The sequence below is a fragment of the Panthera uncia genome, chromosome D2 (assembly GCF_023721935.1).
Source record: "Panthera uncia isolate 11264 chromosome D2, Puncia_PCG_1.0, whole genome shotgun sequence".
NCBI classification, from domain to species: Eukaryota; Metazoa; Chordata; class Mammalia; order Carnivora; family Felidae; genus Panthera; species Panthera uncia.
This window is the reverse complement of record NC_064818.1, coordinates 53,147,641-53,168,291: the sequence shown is the minus strand read 5'-3', so window position 1 is coordinate 53,168,291 and position 20,651 is coordinate 53,147,641. Positions and strand designations below refer to the sequence as shown.

At 39.3% G+C, this 20,651-nt stretch overlaps 1 protein-coding gene, 1 long non-coding RNA gene and 1 pseudogene across 3 annotated transcripts in view; 1 reads left to right on the top strand and 2 right to left on the bottom strand.

Moving 5' to 3' along the window:
• ENTPD1 (ectonucleoside triphosphate diphosphohydrolase 1) overlaps positions 1-20,651 on the bottom strand; it is a 133,359-nt gene that overhangs the window by 89,867 nt on the left and 22,841 nt on the right. Inside the window, exon 1 of one of the 2 annotated variants that reach the window (XM_049645485.1) lies at positions 4,880-5,291. The exons of the other annotated variant lie outside the window; for it this stretch is intronic. Coding sequence (XP_049501442.1) covers positions 4,880-4,895 — 16 coding nt within the window. The 5' untranslated portion in view covers positions 4,896-5,291. Of the gene's footprint in view, positions 1-4,879; positions 5,292-20,651 lie in introns of those variants that run through there. 2 annotated transcript variants of the gene reach the window in all.
• Positions 1,545-4,886, bottom strand: LOC125932832 (60S ribosomal protein L10a-like; annotated as a pseudogene).
• LOC125932833 (uncharacterized) lies at positions 14,722-19,187 on the top strand. Its single transcript, XR_007460762.1, has 3 exons — positions 14,722-14,964; positions 15,775-15,834; positions 18,924-19,187. It is a non-coding gene; the product is annotated as an uncharacterized LOC125932833 (long non-coding RNA).

Here is a 20,651-nt window from a genome sequence, read left to right as displayed (position 1 = left end):
GCTGACAGTGCAGAGCCCACTAGGGATTCTCCCTCTCCGTCTCTCTGCCCTTCCCTATCTCCCTCTCCTTCTCCCTCTCTCTCTCAAAAATAAATAAACTTTAAAATATATATATGCACCCTTATGTTTATTGCAGCATTATTTACAAGAGCCAAGATATGGAAGCAACCCAAGCATCCATCAATAGATGAATGAATAAAGAAGAGATGGTAGGGGCACCTGGCTGGCTCAGTCAGTGGAACACACAACTCTTGATCTCAGGGTTGTGAGTTCAAGACCCATGTTGGGCATGGAGCTTACTTAAAAAAATGAAATAAAGAAAGAAGAGGCATTATATATATTCAATGGAATATTAATCAGCCATAAAAAGAATAAAGACTGAGATCTTGCCATTTGCAACAACATAGATGGATCTAGAGGGTATAATGCTAAGCGAAATAAGTCAGAGAAAAACAAATACCATAGGATTTCATTCGTGTGGATTTTAAGAAACAAAACAAACAAAGAGGGAAAAACAAAAATAGACTCTTAAATTCAGAGAACAAACTTGTAGTTGCCAGAGCGGGGGATGAACTAGGTAAAGGGGATTAAGAGTACATATATCATCATGAGCACCAAGTAATGTATAGAATTGTTGAATCAATAAAACTAATATGACTAATATAAACTAATATAAACTAATATAACACCACATGTTAATTACACTTGAATAAAATAAATGTCCCCTCTTCCTATACTATCTCTGGGCCCTTGGCCAAGTGACTTCCCTCCTCAGCTATGAGATGCAGAAACCGATATCACAGGTTTGTTGTGAAGATTCTATGACACAATGCATATAAAAATTACAGTGCCTGGTACATAGTAATCAATGTTAGCCCTTATTATTAACACTTCACAGAGTCTGGTTTCAGTTAGAGTTGGTTGTATATATGTCTGTCTTCCTTCACTAGACTGTGAGCAAACTGTTTATATCTCACCCATCTGGCATGGGGACTTACAAATGGTAGACACACAATAATATTTGTCAAATTGCTTTGAAGGTATGCCAGGAAGAGGAAAGGGAGGGTGCTGGAAACAAGTTTAACGTACTTTATGATTTTACTCAGGGCCAACCTCTGCAGTGTATGTTTTTCTTCTATTACCAGAACACATTGTCTCGGACTATAAGGTTGCTATTAAATGGGGCTGGGGAAGCACTCTCAACAATAGCCAAATTATGGAAAGAGCCTAAATGTCCATCAACTGATGAATGGATAAAGAAATTGTGGTTTATATACACAATGGAATACTACGTGGCAATGAGAAAGAATGAAATATGGCCTTTTGTAGCAACGTGGATGGAACTGGAGAGTGTGATGCTAAGTGAAATAAGCCATACAGAGAAAGACAGATACCATATGGTTTCACTCTTATGTGGATCCTGAGAAACTTAACAGAAACCCATGGGGGAGGGGAAGGAAAAAAAAAAAGAGGTTAGAGTGGGAGAGAGCCAAAGCATAAGAGACTGTTAAAAACTGAGAACAAACTGAGTGTTGATGGGGGGTGGGAGGGAGAGGAGGGTGGGTGATGGGTATGGAGGAGGGCACATTTTGGGATGAGCACTGGGTGTTGTATGGAAACCAATTTGACAATAAATTTCATATATTAAAAAATAAATAAATAAATGGGGCTGGGGAGGCACTATTTCTGGAACCAGATGCTCTGTTCAGAGATAGTGAGGTTGTGCTACGAGGCATCTGAAATCTCCAGTTTGGCCCCTGGCTGAATGGGGAGTGGGGGCTAAAGTTCTGCCAGAGCTGGACTGGCCAACCTGGGTACCCTGGCATGGGGCCACATCAGCTCTGATGATCAGCCTCCTAGAAGGGATGCATCTTGTTTCTCGGCGTATTCACTTAGGGGGGTATCTTAATAGAGTGAATAAAAGAGCGGTATGTACCAGCGGGAACTCTACTGAAAACTCATAGGTCCCCTTTTATTTCTCATTTATTTTTTTATTTACTTACTTATTTTGGCAGCACTAGGGTTTATTAAACTGTGCCTTAGTACAGGTACTGGGGCTTGCCCATGGTATTCTTGAAGTATCAAAGCTAGTAGGTTCTGCCAATTCTTCTCGAGCAATGACACCAGGAAATTGACAGCTAAGTGGATGTTGTTCACAAGCTCATCATCTGTTGTCTTCATGTGGCCAAGTTCACTTCATCTACTTTGACCACTATGTTCTCATTGTAGGCCAGCAAGGAAGGGAACTTGCCAGGCTTAGTCAGGCCTGGACCCAGGATTTGTGGGATCTGCTTGCTCAGAGATTCTGAAGCAAAAAAGGCATTATACTTCTTGGCCAGCTTCCTGACTAATTTTTTATTCTTGCTGAGTTTCTTTAATGCCTCAATGTCCATGTGGGGAATAACCATAGCCTTGGCCTCATTACAGTGCTGCTGGTCCCCTAAAACACATACAGAGAACGTGGGGCAGGGAGTGGACGTAAGCCTGACGTTGCCCAAGAAGAATTTGTCCTTCAGAGGGTTATAGTTCTTCAAGCTGACCTGCAGCTCCACCATCTCCCAAAACTCCTGGTGCTTGGGCTGGCCGGTTCCTGGGCAGAACTTCCCGCACCACCTCATACAAGGTGTCACGGGAGACTTTGTTGCTCATGGTGCCACGTACCACAATAATCAGAAAAGAGTCATAGGGTCCCCTTTTAAACTAGCCTTCTGATTCCTGGATAAACATCAGCTAAAAAAATAATACTTAGTTTACTAAATATTTGTTGAGTTCCTATTATGTGCTAAACATTGTACTAGACACTGCCAATCCAAAGGTGAATAAAGAAATTATAATCAGGGTAAGGGGGAGGAAATGCAGAGGACAGCAATGTGGATGAGTATCATGAGCACCAGCTTAGGCGTAAGCAGTGGAGGTGTTGTAGAAACATCCAAGTCAGGGGTTAACCTAAGGCTCAAGGGAAGGAGAAGGCATGACGTGGCAGTTGGTAACCAAGATAAAGCTTGAAAGAATGATTGCAACAGCTCACATTTACTGAACACATACTCTATACGTCAGATCCTATTCTGAGAATTTTGCATAAATTCCTCAGTCTTTATAATAACGCTATGAGGCAGATATTATTATTCTCTTCATTTTATAGATGAAGAAACCAAGGCACTCAGTTAGTAAATGGTGGAGCTGGGATTCAAATCTAGGCAGTGGGGCTCCAGACTGAAGGGGAAGGAGAAGGCCAGATAGGCCTTCAAGGCAGAAGCAAGTGCCATGTAACAGTCTGAGAGGGCGGAAAGGAACAAGGTCACTTGGGGAACTGAAAGTGGCTGGGGGTGGGGACCGAAGTTCAGAGATGACTGGGCTCGCTCTGTAGGTTAGAAGGGAAACCAGAGGGAGGGTATTTCTGGTCTGGACTTGGAAAAACTAGCTGTGTGATTACTGTCACATAACCCCTCCTGGTCCCACTCTCTTCCTTTTGTAAAAGGGTAAAACTAACAATACCTGGGCTCTATCATAGAGAATGGCCATGAGCACCAAATGAGAAAATGTATGTGAATTGATACCAAAGCACAGATTCCTTCTCAGACTTGAGATTTCATCAGTATCATTTCTCCCAGTAGCTCAAAGCTCTGCAGACTCAGAATCAACCACATCTGGCCATAGTAGCCAGAGCCTTCAGGAGTTGTAACAGTGAGAGTATAGAAAAAAAGCCTACAGACCCTGAGTCCAATGACCTGTATCTAAATTCACCATTCACTAACAGTGTGATCTCAAGGCAAGCAACACTCTCATTATATCACCACCATGTGGAAAATGGGAATGATAATGATAGCACTCACCTCTTAAGTTGATGTGAGGAATAAATAATACAGGTAATGTGTTTAGAATAGCTCCCGGTGCAGAGTAAAGACTTAGTAAACGTTAATAGCTTATATCACTATCATTAAGAACCCGTTGACTACTCATCCCATTGCTCTGCATTCTTTGTGATAAAAACGTGTGGGGCTATCAGAAATTAGAGATGGAGAAGAAGGTTTGCAACCCTACACAACACACTGCTGTAGAGACTCTCCCTGACTCCCATGGGCTGGCAAGCAGCTGGCTCTCCATCGTGGCAGAAAATGCCCAAAAGAGGTAAAAGACAGAGAGTGCACACCATCTGCGCAAACTAGGCTGCTCTTACAGTTTTTAGACAAAAGCTAAATATAGTCACCCAGATATGCCTTGCTTTTTTAAGATAAAACTGTTCACCCCTCCACCCCTTCACTCCACCCCCACCCAGACACACACCATACATATACACACATCCCAAGAAGCGGTTCGTCTTTTTTAAGACATACTGTGAGGTCCTGTTGTGACAGCCTCTTGCCACATTAACTTCTCTATCTAACTCCTGGCAGAGAACCCTTGGCTAATTTAACAACAGGAAAGCACGCAGGAAATTTGAGAACAAAACAAATCTCCTACACACAGAGCCCAGCATCTTCAAGCAAACTCGCTGAGGTACAGACCCAAAGCAAGATGACTCTGGACTATAAATGAGGCAGCTGCTTCTTAAAACCGCAAAGGGATGGAAGGAGTCATTTGCCGCTAAAACACTAGAGCTGAATGCAAATTGATCATGAATATTCATGAGCCCCTCCAGCTTACTCAAGAGCCACCCTTCACTAAAACCCCGGGGCTTTGCTTCCTAAAAAGTTTCCCAAAGTTCTTTCTCTGCCTCCTCTCTGTAGGAGAGGGTGGGAAAGTTCATTTGGGGATTTATGCCTCTTGCTCTTTCAAGTACTTGCTTTTGGTCTGGGTTTTTGGGGTTTTTTTCCTTCTTTTTTTTTTTTTTTTTTTTGGTTTGTTCTTAAGGATTCAGATCAAATCAATTTGCTCTTACCCTTTCTATCTTCCATAATTGGCAGCTTTTGTTTTCTTCCTCTTTGCTCTATTTTTTCAGCTTCTGCTTGCTGTGCTCGGTCTCAGTGAGAGAGGTACTCAAGGAACTGAGATATAACAGACCCTCGGGCTTGTGGGAGGGGCTAAATTAGCCGGCCCCGTTTCGGAAGGAACCTCAAACCCTATGTCTCTTTCATTGACTGGAAAGAATAGATTGGCTGAGTCCCGCTGCTCATTTCCCTAAAGCACACGAAGATTTGACTGGGTTGGGGTTGTCGTTTTTCGTATTCTTAAAGCTATGTATGTTCAAGTATCTCGCTCTCCCTCTCATTTTGTTACAGAAATCCATTTTTTTCTCTCGAGGAATGTTATCTTGGCTGCAAGCAAAAAAGCTATTTACTTTTTGCAGTTTTGAAGCCAGATAACTAGAAGCTTGTTACCTGATACCCACTAGAAAAACTAGAAGAACTCAAGAACAGTTCTTCCTGCCCCATAAAGCTGATTACCTCTGGTCGGCTGAAGAGCAATCCCTTTTCCAGGCTCATTAGACCACAAGAGCAACAGTCCTGTCACGGATGGATGCTGTGGCAGGAAAAGTCACTGTGGCAGGAGAAGCCACATTATTGGTGGGAAGGCAGAGGAGGCTGGGAACCGCTATCCAGCTGTACTGATGCAAGTCGTCCACCTTTTCCAAACTTTAACGTCCCACCTCCGAAGTCTTCGCAGCATGAACTGCCACACCCAGGCTTTGCCAAGATGAGTCAAATGCAGATAAGAGGCTGACCAAAACATTTTCAAATTGTGTATTTATGTTATTTTGAAATCAGGACAAGACCTAATTCTCCCAGAGGAAGGTAAGTACTCAAGGCCCAAGGCTCGCTCCTTGGGCAAATTCTCCCTCCACATGGCTGTCACAAACCTTAGCATTTTAGGTCTGAAAACAGATCACAGACATCTAGTCTAACCAAGGTTAGAGAGGAGGAAAAGTTATGCCATCTGCTCATGTTCACACAAAGAGAGAAAGCAGGGAGGGGTCTCTCTTTTTTGCTACCATGCTCCCCAGCACGTAATAAAGTTGCTCTACAGAGTAGGCTGTCGATAAATGTTTGATAGATGGTTGAATTAACGAATAAATAACAAAGCAGAGAGCAGATAGGATTTTCTGATTCCTACTTCATGCTTTTTCTACGTTGCCTCTCTAGCATGAGAATTTGTATCTAAATGCAATTATACCATAAGACATTTTTCTTCATATAAACTACTAAATTAGTGACCACTATAGAGTTTTACTTCTTTTTCTTTAAAGATTTTATTTAAATTCAAGTTACTTAACATCTAGTATAGTACTGGTTTCAGAAGTAGAATTTAGTGATTCATTACTTACATATAACACCCAGTGCTCATCACAAGTGCCCTCCTTCACACCCATCCCCCATTTAGCCCATCCCCCAACCCACCTCCCCTCCAGCAAACTCAGTTTGTTCTCTATAGTTAAGAGTCTTATGGTTTGCCCCCTTCTCTGTTTTTATCTTTTTTTAATTTTTCCTTCCCTTCCTCCATATTCATCTGTTTTGCTTAAATTCTACATATGAGTGAAATCATGGTATTTATCTTTATCTGGCTGACTTATTTCACTTAGCAAAATACACTCTAGTTCCATCCATGTTGTTGCAAATGGCAAGATTTCATTCCTTTTGATGGCTGGGTAATATTCCATTGTGTATATATATACCACATCTTCTTTATCCATTCATCAGTTGATGAACATTTGGGCTCTCTCCATAATTTGGCTATTGTTGATAGTGCTGCTATAAACATTGGGGTGCATGGGTCCCTTCAAATCAGTATTTTTGTATCCTTTAGGTAAATACCTAGTAGTGTGATTGTTGGATCATAGGGTAGTTCTATTTTTAACTTTTTGAGGAAACTCCATACTGTTTTCCAAAGTGGCTGCACCAGTTTGCATTCCCACAAACAGTGCTAGAGGGTTCCCCTTATTCTGCATCCTCATCAACATCTGTTGTTTCCTGAGTTGTCCGTTTTAGCCATTCTGACAGGTGTGAGGTGGTACCTCATTGTGGTTTTGATCTATATTTCCCTGATGATGAGTGATGTTGAGCATCTTTTCATGTGTCAGCCATTTATATATCTTCTTTGGAGAAATGTCTTTTCATGTCTTCTGCCCATTTCTTCACTGGATCATTTCTTTTTGGGGTGTTAAGTTTGGTAAGTTCTTTATAGATTTTGGATACTAGCCCCTTATCGGATATGTCATTTGCAAATATCTTCTCTCATTCCGTAGGTTGCCCTTTAGTTTTGTTGATTATTTCCTTCACTGTGCAGAAGCTTTTTATCTTGATGAGGTCCCAATAGCTCATTTTTGCTTTTGTTTTCCTTGCGTCTGGAGATGTGTTTAGTAAAAAGTTGCTACAGCCAAAGTCAAAGAGGTTGCTGCCTGTGTTCTCTAGGATTTTGATGGTTTCCTGTCTCACATTTAGGACTTTCCTCCATTTTGAATGCATTTTATTTTATTATTTTATTTTTTTAAATATGAAATTTATTGTCAAGTTGGCTTCCATACAACACCCAGTGCTCATCCCAACAGGTGCCCTCCTCAATGCCCATCACCCACTTTCCCCTCCCTCCCACCGCCCATCAACCCTCAGTTTATTCTCAGTTTTTAAGAGTCTCTTATGGTTTGCCTCTCTCCCTCTCTAACTTTTTTTTTCCCTTCCCCTCTCCCATGGACTTCTGTTAAGTTTCTCAGGATCCACATAAGAGTGAAAACATATGGTATCTCTCTTTCTCTGTATGACTTATTTCACTTAGCATAACACTCTCCAGTTTCATCCACGTTGCTAGAAAAGGCCATATTTCATTCTTTCTCATTGCCAAGTAGTATTCCACTGAATCTGTTTTTGTGTATGATTAAGAAAGTGGTCCAGTTTCATTCTTCCGCATGTCACTGTCCAGTTTTCCCAACACCATTTGTTAAAGAGACTGTCTTTTTTTCATTGAGTATTTCTTCCTGATTTGTCAAAGACTAGTTGACCATATAGTTGTGGGTCCATTTCTGGGTTCTTTATTTGTTTCATTGACCTACGTGTCTGTTTTTGTGCCAGTACCACACTGTCTTGATTACAGCTTTGTAATACAGCTTGAAGTCTGGAATTGTGATGCCTCCCGCTTTGTTTTTCTTTGGCTATTTGGAGTCTTTTCTGGCTCCATACAAATTTTAGAATTGTTTGTTCTATCTCTGTGAAAAATGCTGGTGTTATTTTGATAGGGATTGCATTGAATGTGTAGATTGATTTGGGCAGTGTGAACATTTTAGCAATATTTGTTCTAATTCATGAGCATGGAACGTTTTTCTATTTCTTTGTGCCTTCTTCAGTTTCTTTCATAAGTGTTCTATAGTTTCCAGAGTACAGATCTTTTACCTCTTTGGTTAAGTTTATTCCTAGGTATCTTATGACTTTTGAGGCAATTTTAAGTGGGATTGATTCCTTGATTTCTTTTTCTGCTGCTTCATTATTGGTGTATAGAAATACCACAGATTTCTGAACATTGATTTTATATCTTGTGACTTTGCTGAATTCATGTATCAGTTCTGGCAATTTTTTGGTGGAGTCTTTCAGGTTTTCCACATAGAGTATCATGTCATCTGTGAAGAGTGAAAGTTTGGCTTTTTCCTTGCCAATTTGGATGCCTTTTATTTCTTTTTATTGTCTAATTGCTGAGGCTAGGACTTCCAGTACTACGTTGAACAACAGTGATGAGAGTAGGCATTCCTGCTGTGTTCCTGACCTTAGGGGGAAAGCTCTCAGTTTTTCTCCATTGAGGATATTAGCTGTGGGTCTTTTGTATATGACCTTTATGATATTAAAGTCTGTTCCTTCTATCCCTACTTTGCTATATTTATCAAATGCTTTTTCTTCATCTACTGAGAGGATCATATGGTTCTTATGCTCTTTTACTAATGTGATATATCACGTTGATTGATTTGTGAATATTGAACCACCCCTGCAGCCCAGGAATAAATCCCACTTGATTGTGGTGAATAATTCTTTTAATGTACCATTGGATTCGATTTGCTAGTACCTTGAGAATTTTGGCATCCATGTTCATCAGGATATTGGCCTGTAATTCTCCTTTTTATTAAGGTCTTTGTCTGGTTTTGGAATCAAGGTAATGTTGGCCTTATAGAATGAATTTGGAAGTTTTCCTTCTGTTTCTATTTTTTGGAATCGTTTCAGAAGAATAGGTATTAATTCTTCTTTAGATGTTTGATAGAATTCCCCTGGGAAGCCATCCAGCCCCAGACTTGTTTGTTGGGAGATTTTTGATTACTAATTCAATTTCTTTGCTGGTTATGAGTCTGTTCAAATTTTCTATTTCTTCCTGTTTTAGTTTTGTTTCAGGTAGTTTATATGTTTCTAGGCATTTATCCATTTCTTCCAGATTGCCAAATTTGTTGGCATATAATTGCTCATAATATGAGCATTATAATTGTATTTCTCTGGTGTTGGTTGTGATCCTCCTCTTTCATTCACGATTCTATTTATTTGGGTCCTCTCTCTCTCTCTCTCTCTCTCTCTCTCTCTCTCTCTCTGATGGTTAATAAGTCTGGCCAGGGGGTTATCAATTTTGTTAATCTTTCAAAGAACCACCTCCTAGTTTCATTGGTCTGTTCTGTTTTTTTAGTTTCTATATCATTTATTTTTGCTCTAATATTTATTATTTCCCTTCTGCTAGTTTTGGGCTTTATTTGCTGTTCTTATTCCAGCTCCTTTAGGTGTAAGGTTAAGTTGTATATTTGAGACTTTTCTTGCTTCTTGAGAAGGATCTGGTATTGCCATATACTTCCCTCTTATAACCACCTTTGCTGCATCCCAGAGGTTTTGGACTGTTGTGTTTTCACTTTTTCATCCATGTATTTTGTAATTTCTTCTTTAATTTCCTGGTTAACCCCTTCATTCTTTAGTAGGATATTCTTTAGCCTCCATGTATTTGTGGCCTTTCCAAATTTTTTCTTGTGGTTGACTTCAAGTTTCATAACATTGTTGGCTGAAAATATGCATGGTATGATCTCAATCCTTTTGTACTTGTTGAGGCCTGATTTGTGCACCAGTATGTGATCTATTCTAGGGAATGTTCCATATGCACTCAAAAAGAAATGTGTATTCTGCTGCTTTGGGGTGAAATGCTCTGAATATATCTGTTAAGTCCATCTGGTCCAGTGTGGCATTCAAAGCCATTGTTTCCTTGTTGATCTTCTGCTTAGATGATTTGTCCACTGTTGTAAATGGAGTGTTAAAGTTCCCTATTATGATGGTATCATTATCAATGAGTTTCTTTAAGTTTGTTCTTAATTGATTTATATATTTGGCTTCTTCAAGTTGGGGGCATAAATATTTATAATTGTTAAATCTTGTTGGATAGACCCCTTTATTATGATATAGCGTCCTTCTTCATCTCTTGCTATAGTCTTTGGCTTAAACTCTAGTTTGTCTGATAAAAGTATGGCTACTCCAGCTTTCTTTTGATGTCCATCCCCTCACTTTCAATCTGGAGGTGTCTTTGAGTCTAAAATGAGTCTCTTGTAAGCAACATATTGATGGGCCTTGTTTTTTTTTTTTTTTTTTTTTTTTTTTTATCCATTATGATACCCTATGTCTTTTGATTGGGGCATTTAGTCCATTTACATTCAGGGTACTATGAATTTAATGCCATTGTATTTCCTGTAAAGTCACTGTTGCTGTAGATTGCCTCTGTTCCTTTCCATTCTTTGTTGCTTTTGGTCTCTCCCGATTAAAGGGTACTCTTTAATAATTCTTGCAGAGCTGGTTTAGTGTTCACAAATTCCTTTAGTTTTTGCTTGTCTTGGAAACTCTTTATCTCTCCTTCTATTCTGAATGACAGTCTTGCTGGATAAAGTATTCTTGGCTGCATATTTTCCCCATTTAGCATATTGAATATGTCATGCCAATCCCTTCTGGCCTACCAAGTTTCTGTAAACAGGTCTGCTGCTACTCTTATGTGTCTGCCCTTCTAGGTTAAGGATCTTTTGTCCCTAGCTGCTTTCAGAATTCTCTTTTTATCTTTATATTTTGCAAGTTTCACTCTGATATGTCTTGGTGTTGACCTGTTTTTGTTGATCTTAAGGGGAGTTCTCTGTGCCTCTTGGACTTGAGTGCCTATTTTCTTCCCCAGATTAGGGAGGTTGTCAGCTATACTTTGTTCGAATAAACCTGCCCCATTTTCCTGCTCTTCTTCTGGGACTCCTATGATATGGATATTATTGTGCTTTATAGAATCACTGAGTTCCCTAAGTCTATATTCATGATCTAATAGTTTTTTCCCCCTCTTCTTTTCAGCTGCATTATTTTCATAATTTTGTCTTCTATGTCATCTATTCATTCCTCTGCTTCTTTCATCCTTGTGATTACATCCAGTTTTGCAACTCAGTTATAGTATTTTTTATTTCTGCCTGACTAGTTTTTAGGCCTTTAATCTCTGCAGCAAGTGGTTCCCTGGTGACTTCTAGCTCTTTTTTTTTTTTTAAAGCCCAGCTAGTATTCTTATGACTATTGTTCTAAATTCTTGTTCAGATATATTGCTTATATCTGTTTTGAACAAATCTCTGGCTGTGGTTTCTTCTTGATCTTTCTTTGGAGGAGAATTCCTCTGTCTTGTCATTTTGTCCAGGTCTCTGTCTTTTGCATGTTATGAAAGCTTGTTATGTTTCCTGCTCCTGAAAGTAATACTATATTAAGAAGGGGTCATACACTGTCCAGAGCCTGACACTTCAAGAAGTGTTTCTGGTGTATGCTGTGTGCACTCTGCTGTTGTGATTTGGCTGCTCTTTCCCCCAGGTCAGTCCTCTGCAGAGTTCCTCCTTGCTTGCAGTGGGAAGTGTTTGGACCTTTAACTAGGTGTGCTTTGATTTGTTAAAATAAGCCTTCCAGGTTCTCTATCTCAAATTATGCAGATTGTTCTTTTAATCTGCAGATCAATTTCCTAGGTGTTCAAAATGATTTGATGCTGATCTAGCTGTGTTTGAGGGACAAGGCAAGCCCAGGGTCCCCCTACTACTCCACCATCTGAACTCCTCCCTCCAGATTGTTTTTGACTCTATATAGAAAATAAATTCTCCATGATACTTTAATAAAGGCAAGGGCTGCCTTTCCAGTTCAGGCATCTCTGTTACTTTGCACATTGCCTGGCACATAGTATGTGCTCAATAAATGTTTGATTTTTAATAAATCTGATTCTGTCCAACAAAACTCTTCTTTTATCTTACTAATGGTTCCTAGTTACATGATTTTGCATTTATATTAACTAATTATGCTAAATGAAAAATCCAATGGATGCCTTCCAGAGCCAGTTTAGACTCCATCTCTACCAAGGAATATTGGTTTGGTATTTGTCTTATATGATAAAATTATTTTTAAGAAAGATAATGAGATATTTGTATAAATCAACAATTTTTATAATGGGTTTAATGATTGTTTGGTATCACTGTTTTGAAGAAAGATTTGAAAAACAGCATGTCCCCAAACATCCTGTGAACTATAGAATGGAAAACAGACCATCAAAGCTAGAAGGAGAAAGGAATGATCAAGTGGAAGATCAGAGTGGGTGAGGGGTTAGGTGGGAAAAACAAACAAACACCGAACATGTCAAGGAGAGCTCCACATTGGGCACTGTGGCAATAGTCCTCTATTTCAAACAAAAATAAAATCAAAGCAACTCCTATCTGTTCTACTTGGACGTCACATTGTTGAGTAAAAGTCATTTTGACAAATGACTGATTTCTTTGTTAATGTCATCACAGAGAGAGAAACTATCAGGAGTAAAGTACTCAACTTCTAGTTCAACCAGAAGAGATAAAAATCTCATTATGTTAACTAGCTCTTCACAAAAATGTGAAGTTCATCCAAATTCAATATGCCGTAATAGAACCATGATTTTAGCCCCCAACTCATATTATGGGAACCTTTGACTAAATGTCAAATGCTTCTTATGGTAACATGTTCTGTTAAAACATACAGCAGTTAAAACATACTGTCTGGTGGTCACACCCTCCTTGGCATATGAAAACACTATATAGTTCAGTGTTATTCATCCAAGAATAATTAAAAAACAGATGGGATTTGTGTGTGTCTTTCCAAAGGCCTGAGAATTTATCTTAAAAACTAAATCTGAATTAAAAAATTGTTATAATTGCTCATGGTCGTGTTACTTGTAATGAGAGGTAGAAAGTAAAAACTGCACTCAGAGACGGAGTTGTTAGGAAGAAGTGAAGATATTTCTCTTTCTTTTAATGATAAAGTGATCTTTGATGAATTCTTAAAATGATTGAAGTTTCATTTTTTCTTTATCTTCAATCTCTCTCACTGAACTGCCCACATGATCTTTCTGAGGTATAAACCTGATAATGACATTCCCAGGCTTAAAAAGTCCTAGTCTCCTTATCATCCATAAAGCAAAATTCAAATTCTTATCGTGGAATATATAAGGTCTCCCTCTACCTCTCTAGACTCATTTCCTGCCATAGATCCCTGTACTCCAAAACCAAATCATAATTCCAAACCCATTGTCCTTTCAGGACTCTGCATTTACATAAGTTGTACTCATGCAAGACACCCACCTCTCCCAAAGTTTAACCTTCTACTTCCTCGGTCACTCCCTCTGTTCAGAATGCTCTTTCCCCTCTTGTTCATGGGTCCTCCTACATATACCTCATGACTTAGTTTAAGTATCTAGTCTTCTGTGGGGCTTTCCCTGACCCCTCTACTGTCCCTCCCCCAAACACAGCACTGACCCACAGAAGAGACGCCACTCATATTATCATGATGTTTTATGATTTCACTTATAGTTCAGGCCACAAAACTTGGAGTCACATTGAATCCTCTTTCCTTACATTCCAAGTCAGATCCTTCAGCAAATTCTGTGGGTTCCATTTTCAAAATATATCTAGCACCTGACTCCTTATCATCTCCACTGCTACCACACTGGCCTTAGCCACATCACCTCTCACCTGGTTTACTGTGATAGCCTTCTCACTGGTCTGCCAGATTCTGCTTTGAAGCCTGTTCAGTCCAATAACAGCCCAGCACTAGTGATTCAGTTAAAACAAAAGATTATTCCTCATTCCTCTGCTCAAAACCCTCCAATGGCTCCCACCTATGCCAAGCAAACCTAAAGTCCTTCAGATAGCCTACAAGGCCCTCCCTAGTCTGCTCCCCATCACCTCTTTCTTTCCCACTACTTTCCTCTTCTTGCTCCCTCTGTTCCAGCCTCATATTCTTTGCACCTGCTGTTCCTTCTGTCTGGAATGCTATTCTCCCAAATATCCACACAACTCCTTCCCTCATTCCCTATAGGTCTTTACTAAATATTACCTTCTGCCTCAGCACAAGATTGTGATGTCTAAATACTATTTTCCACTACAATGAACCAAATTCTTTGGGAAAATGGCTGATTCCAAGCCTAAGGTGGGAGGTCTATGAGATTGGAATATTTTGTCATATCAGAAAGCAAAGGTGCTATCTAAAACTACTAGGGTTGTGTCAAAGGGACTCAGGAACCAACTTCAAGTGGCTCCTACTAGCCAAAGTAGTAAAACTTTGAACAGCAATAAGAATGGAAACACATCAGATATGTTGATACCTATGTGTTCATAATGATAATCTAAAGGAATCATTGTTCATCTTTGGAACCAATTCATTATTCAGAAAACAAATAAAAGGAGGAAATACCAACAGTCAATATGCTTTGCTGCACAAACTGTACCACACAACAACCAAATAACTGATGAGGGAAAGTTTCTCCTTAAAGTATTCCAGATAATGAAAGAATCAAATTGATAGCATTAGAGTATCATCATTATATAAACATCTAAGTGATGAAGCTAGGTAATAATCATCAGTGACTGCTGACATCACAAAAGGAGGTACAAACATTCACTGAAGGCCTCCTGATGGAAGAACACACAGCACCTTCTGAAGTAGTCTTGCCAAAAAATTGAAGCCTCTCAATTTAAATACCAGTTTACAGGAAATATAGGGCACAGAAAACCATGTAAGAAGACACTTCAGGAAAACAATCAGTATAATTTAATCTTGAGGAAATACTACAAAACAATTCAATTTCTTTAACAAATAAATTGCGGTGAGGAGCGGGGGGCTGGGCGCCTGGGTGGCTCAGTTGGTTAAGCGACCGACTTCGGCCCAGGTCACGATCTCTCAGTTTGCGAGTTCGAGCCCTGCGTCGGGCTCTGTGCTGACAGCTCAGAGCCTGGTGCATACTTCAGATTCTATGTCGCCCCCTCTCTCTACCCCTCCCCTGCTCATGCTCTGTGTCTCTCTTTCTCTCAATAATAAATAAATGTTAAGAAAATTAAAAAATAAAAATAAATTGCAGTAAAGTCAAAAGAGGATGAGGTACCTACAGAATAAAAGAGATTTAAACGATATACTAACCCAAATGTACTATCTGGACCTTGAAATTCTGATTTAAACCAATTAATTTTTTTTAACGTTTTTATTTATTTTTTAGAGAGAGAGAGACAGAGCATGAACGGGGGAGGGTCAGAGAGAGGGAGACACAGAATCCGAAACAGACTCCAGGCTCTGAGCTGTCAGCACAGAGCCCGACGAGGGGCTCGAACTCACGGACCGCGAGATCATGACCTGAGCCAAAGTCGGGCGCTTAACCGACTGAGCCACGCAGGCGCCCCTGATTTAAACCAATTTAAAAGAAACTCCAAGATAACTGAAGAAATTTGAACACTATTTGGATATTATTTTCTAAAATCAAAGAACGATTCATTTTTAAATGTGTTTAATAGTATTGTGTCTACAATTTTTCAGAAATCCTTAACTTTTGCAGATACATAATGAAATATGTTCAAAGGAAATCTTGAATTCACTTCAAAAAGAGGAAGAACAGGTAAGGCACAGCTGAAACAAGAGTAAGGATGAGGTGACTGCTGCAGAAGTTAGATGCGAATTTGATTTACTATTTTCTCCACTTTGTGTGTTTGAAATTTTCTGATAAAAAAGAATCTCAGGGGCACCTGGGAGGCTCAGTCAGTTAAGCATCTGACTCTTGATCTTAGCTCAGCTCTTTAACTCAAGGTTGTGAGTTCAAGCCCTGCATTGGACTCCATACTGGATGTGGAGACTACTTAAAAAAAAAAAAAAGAAAAGAAAAAGAAAGAAAGAGAGAATCTTGGGCAAAAAGTGGGAGATTACCTGATGATGTGCAATAATTATACGAGGGAATTGCTCCAGAGTCTTAAAGAACATGGCTGAATATTCACTGAGTCAGTAACCCTAATGCAAAACTGGCTTGGGACTGAAAGATAGCAAGGTTCAGTGGAAAAAACTGCTATAATCTGGCAAGATGATCATGACAAAATAGGCTGAGCGTTTCATCTGAGGAGCAAATAGTCAGATGAAAGAGATCATCTGCAAGACAAATAAAAGTAACTGAACAACAAACTGGTCAAAGCTAAAAAGCTGTTACACCAGTGTAAACCAAAGAAATATATTCACTGTGCAGTTTGTAGCACAATAATCAGGCACTCTCTTTAATGTGCAATATCCACAGTATGGTTTGACAACTTGAGGAACTCCCTATCCACCCAACAATGACCAAGCAATCAGGAATCACAGAAATCGGAGTAGTGATGGTAGCATCTGAGTCACTAGTAGGTGGTGCTATGGAAGGTGGCTGGTAGAACGGGGTGGAGGATGGGTATTCTGGTCTCAACACTGTTTCTACTTCTTCATTAAAACAGAAGTTGAGGGCACGTGGGTGGCTCAGTCAGTTGAACATCTGACTTCTGCTTAGGTCATGATCTCACAATTCGTGAGTTCCGCTTCACATCGGGCTCACCTCTATCAGTAGCGCAGAGCCTGCTTCAGATCCTCTGTCCCCCTCTTTCTGCCCCTCCCCCACTTGCGTGCAGTCGCGCGCTCTCTCTCTTTCTCTATCTCAAAAATAAATAAAGCATTTAAAAAATAAATAAAACAAAAGTCTATTGATAAAATTCATGTTAGGAGGTACTCTGGTTTTATGTATCTTAAAATAAATGTCATGGGTAACTATTAGAAAAATGACATGTTTTGCCAACTCCAAGAATGCCTGCATTTATCCATTTAGCTTTTATTATATTTGAATATACTAACATGTTCTTCATAGGGGCATCTAAGTGGCTCAGTCGGTTGAGTGGCCAACTTTGGCTCAGGTCATGATCTTGCCATTCATGAGTTTGAGCCCCATGTCAGGCTTCGTGCTGACAGCTCAGAGCCTGAAGTCTGCTTGGGATTCTGTGTGTCCCTCTCTCTCTGCTCTCCCCTGCTCATGCCTGTCTCTCTCTCAAAAATAAATAAACATTTAAAAAAATTTTTTTGAATTTAAAAAAATAAAATATTCTTCATAATATTTGAAACAGTGTTCAAAGCATTAATGCTGTTTTGATATTTTTTAAATATTCCTTGCTATAGTTGCTTTCAAGGCTAAAAGGAGACTGTAAAAGAATGGGTTTTTATAATTGATAGGAATGGTACATTATAGTACTTTGAAAATCATGTGGTACAATGTTATATCTTAGATATCTTACAGATCTAATCTCAGGAACTCATACATTTTTTTCCACCAGCAATAGACCTAGGCTCCATCTTCTTTCACTCCATATAAACCAAGATATTAAGTCAGTACTATTTGGTATTGGTGTATGAATATTCAACAAACAAAATTTTCCAGCACATTTTGAAAATCATATTAAATTTTCTTGACACTATTTGACATTGTGCTTTGACAATCTATCAGCACTATGCATACATGTCTCATGAGAAGAGAAACACAGATTAACTTTACTGGATTGAATCTCTACTTCTCTTCCATCCATAATAACCTCTGCTCTGACTCTGTCTGCCTGCTAGCAGTTATTCAGAGATGATAAGAACCCCTGTATGGAGTAGGAAATAGGGAATAGAGGTGGATCCTCTGAGAGTATTTAGAATGCACATTGGTTCAGAAAATGCCCTTTCCCTTCTTTTAGGAGAAAAGTAGGAGAGAGACTGTCTCTCCAAGCAGAGCCATGATTCTCAACCTTGGCTTGCACATTATAATCAACGGGGGCACTTAAAAATGCTAATGCCCATCCCTACCCTCAGACATTGGGATTCAACCTGGTCTGGGATAGGGCTCAGGCAAGGTTTTCTGTTTGTTTATTTATTTTCTTTTTTAAAAGCCCAGATGACTTTTGTTTGTTTGTTTGCTTGTTTGTTTTTAAGTAGACTCCACACTCAACTTGGTGCTTGAACTCAAGACATTGAGATCATGAGTTGGCTGCTCTACTGACTAAGCCAGCCAGGCACCCCAAAGGCTGAGATGATTTTGACGTGCTGCCAAAGCTTCAGAGTTAAGGAGATCTAGGTTCAAATTCTTACCGTGTGATCTTAGACAAGTTAATAAGCCTCTCTGCACCTCAGTTCCTTTATATGTAAAATAAAGATTTGGTTTTATTTATTTACTTTATTAAAGGTATTTATTTATTTATTTATTTATTTAGAGAGCAGGCGCAAGAGGGGGAAAGGGACAGATGGGAAGAAAGAGAGAGAGAGAGAGAGAGAGAGAGAGAGAGAGAGAGAGAATCCAGCAGGCTCCACACTGAGTGTGGAGCCCAGTGTGGAGCTCCATCCCAAGACCCTGGGATCATGACCTGGCCTAAAATAAAGATTCAGATGCTCAACTAAGCCACCCAGGCACCACAAGATTTTGTTTTTAATCTATATCATAGATTCTATATCTGTATATTTAATCTATATTACTGTAAGGGGAAAAGGAGAAAAAAAATATGTAAGAACTCACTCCTAACAGAGACTCTAGGACATGGCTGGCACTCAAGAAGTATGTCTTCCTTTCCTATTCACTTATATGCTAGATCTATGTTTATATTAAACAAAACATTATCTTCTCTTTGGTGTCTCTTGCTTTTTCCCCTCCAACATCATCCTTTTGTTTTTCAGAGGTAAACCCAGGGTACCTGAGGAGAATGAGAGCAGAAGTCCCTTCCATCCTATAGCACAAACGATCTCTCTACCTCTCTTCCCCAAATTTAAAGCAATTCTATATATTCAACAGCAACTGTGGGACTGGGGCCATGTTGAGAGAGGGGAATGGGTGAAGTATGACTTGAAGAGAAAGGGGTGCTGACTTTGGAAAGAAGTGAAGTTTGCAATACTAAAAGCAAAAGGAACTATACAAAATACATTACTCTACTTGATAAAGTTTCCCATGAGGCTACTGGTTCATAATTCAGAGACTGCTCGCTGTACATGTATACTGGAATTGAACACTTAAGTAAATGGATGACGGTAGGAGTCAGTGGCCCTACTATTGGGGTGGAAGGTTACAAGGCAAGGGGAGGTGTCTAGAATGACCCACATGGTAATGCACTATAGTTGGAGACATCAGTACGAACTCATGAAGTTTACTTTAACATATAGACTGCTTAATATAGCAATATTTACAGCTGTGTATATATACAAGGTTCAGAGTACATAAATACTTCCTCGCTCTGTCAGCTGTGAGGGCCTCTAACCAATGATACTCAAGGAGCATGAAGCACAGCCAGCCCCTAGATCTTTGTATTCTAACACAGTTCTCCTGAACTCCTGAAGAAATGGCTGATTCTAGGACTGGGGTAGGAAATACGCAAGGTGAGCCTGGAATATCTTGTGGTGCCAGAAAGTAAGGGAGTGATCAAAAAACCCTGCAGTGACAGTGTAGATCAAACTGACACAGGAGACAATAGCCAAAACTGGAAGAATTTGAGCACAAAATAAAATTGTAGTCAATTATAACCGAAAGTATAAAATAAATATCCATGAGTTTATACTGATATAAATTATTGAATAAATGAATGAGGGAGAATAGACAGATCTTCTGACAGGAAGAATTCCAAATAATTTATGTAGATACTCTGCCCTCTAGGAGATGGGGCCTAATACTCCTTAAGCACGAGCTACACATAGTTACTACATTCCAAAGAGTGGAGTATGGGAAGGGAAGAAGAAAGAGTGATTTCACAGTGGAGAAACCTGACAAATGCCACCTGAGCCAGGTGACCAAGATAACACCAATGATAATAGGTCATGCTGATAGTGCATACCCTCGTGTGATGTGATAAAACTGGCTCTTCATCTCTGTGCTCTTCCTCCCAAAACTGCATAGCCCCAGTATAATTATGAGAAAGGTGTCAGATAAATCCCAGTTGAAGAACATTCTATAAAATACCTGACCAGTACTTCTCAAACTTGTCAAGGTCATCAAAAACAAGGAAAGTTAAAAAAAAAAAAATCCCATTCAAGAGGAGCCTAAGAAGACATGAGGATTAAATGAAATATGGGATCTTGGAACAGAAAGGGAATATTATACAGAAACTAAAGAAATCTGAATAAAGTATGAATTTTAGTAATAATAATGTATCAGTATTGGTTCATGGATTGTAACAAATGTACCACACTAATTTAAGATGTTAATAATTACGGGGGGAACTGGGTATGAAGTATATGGGAACTTTCTATAGTATCTTCACAACTTCTCTATAAATCAAAAAAGTACTCTAAAATAAAAAGTTCATTTTTTTAAATGTTAAGATAGGTGTTTAAACACAGCTGTTATACAAAAACCCCTTGCTGAAGCACATCTTTATTGAAGTAACTGCTAAACGGACAAGGTTTTGCAAAAGCATT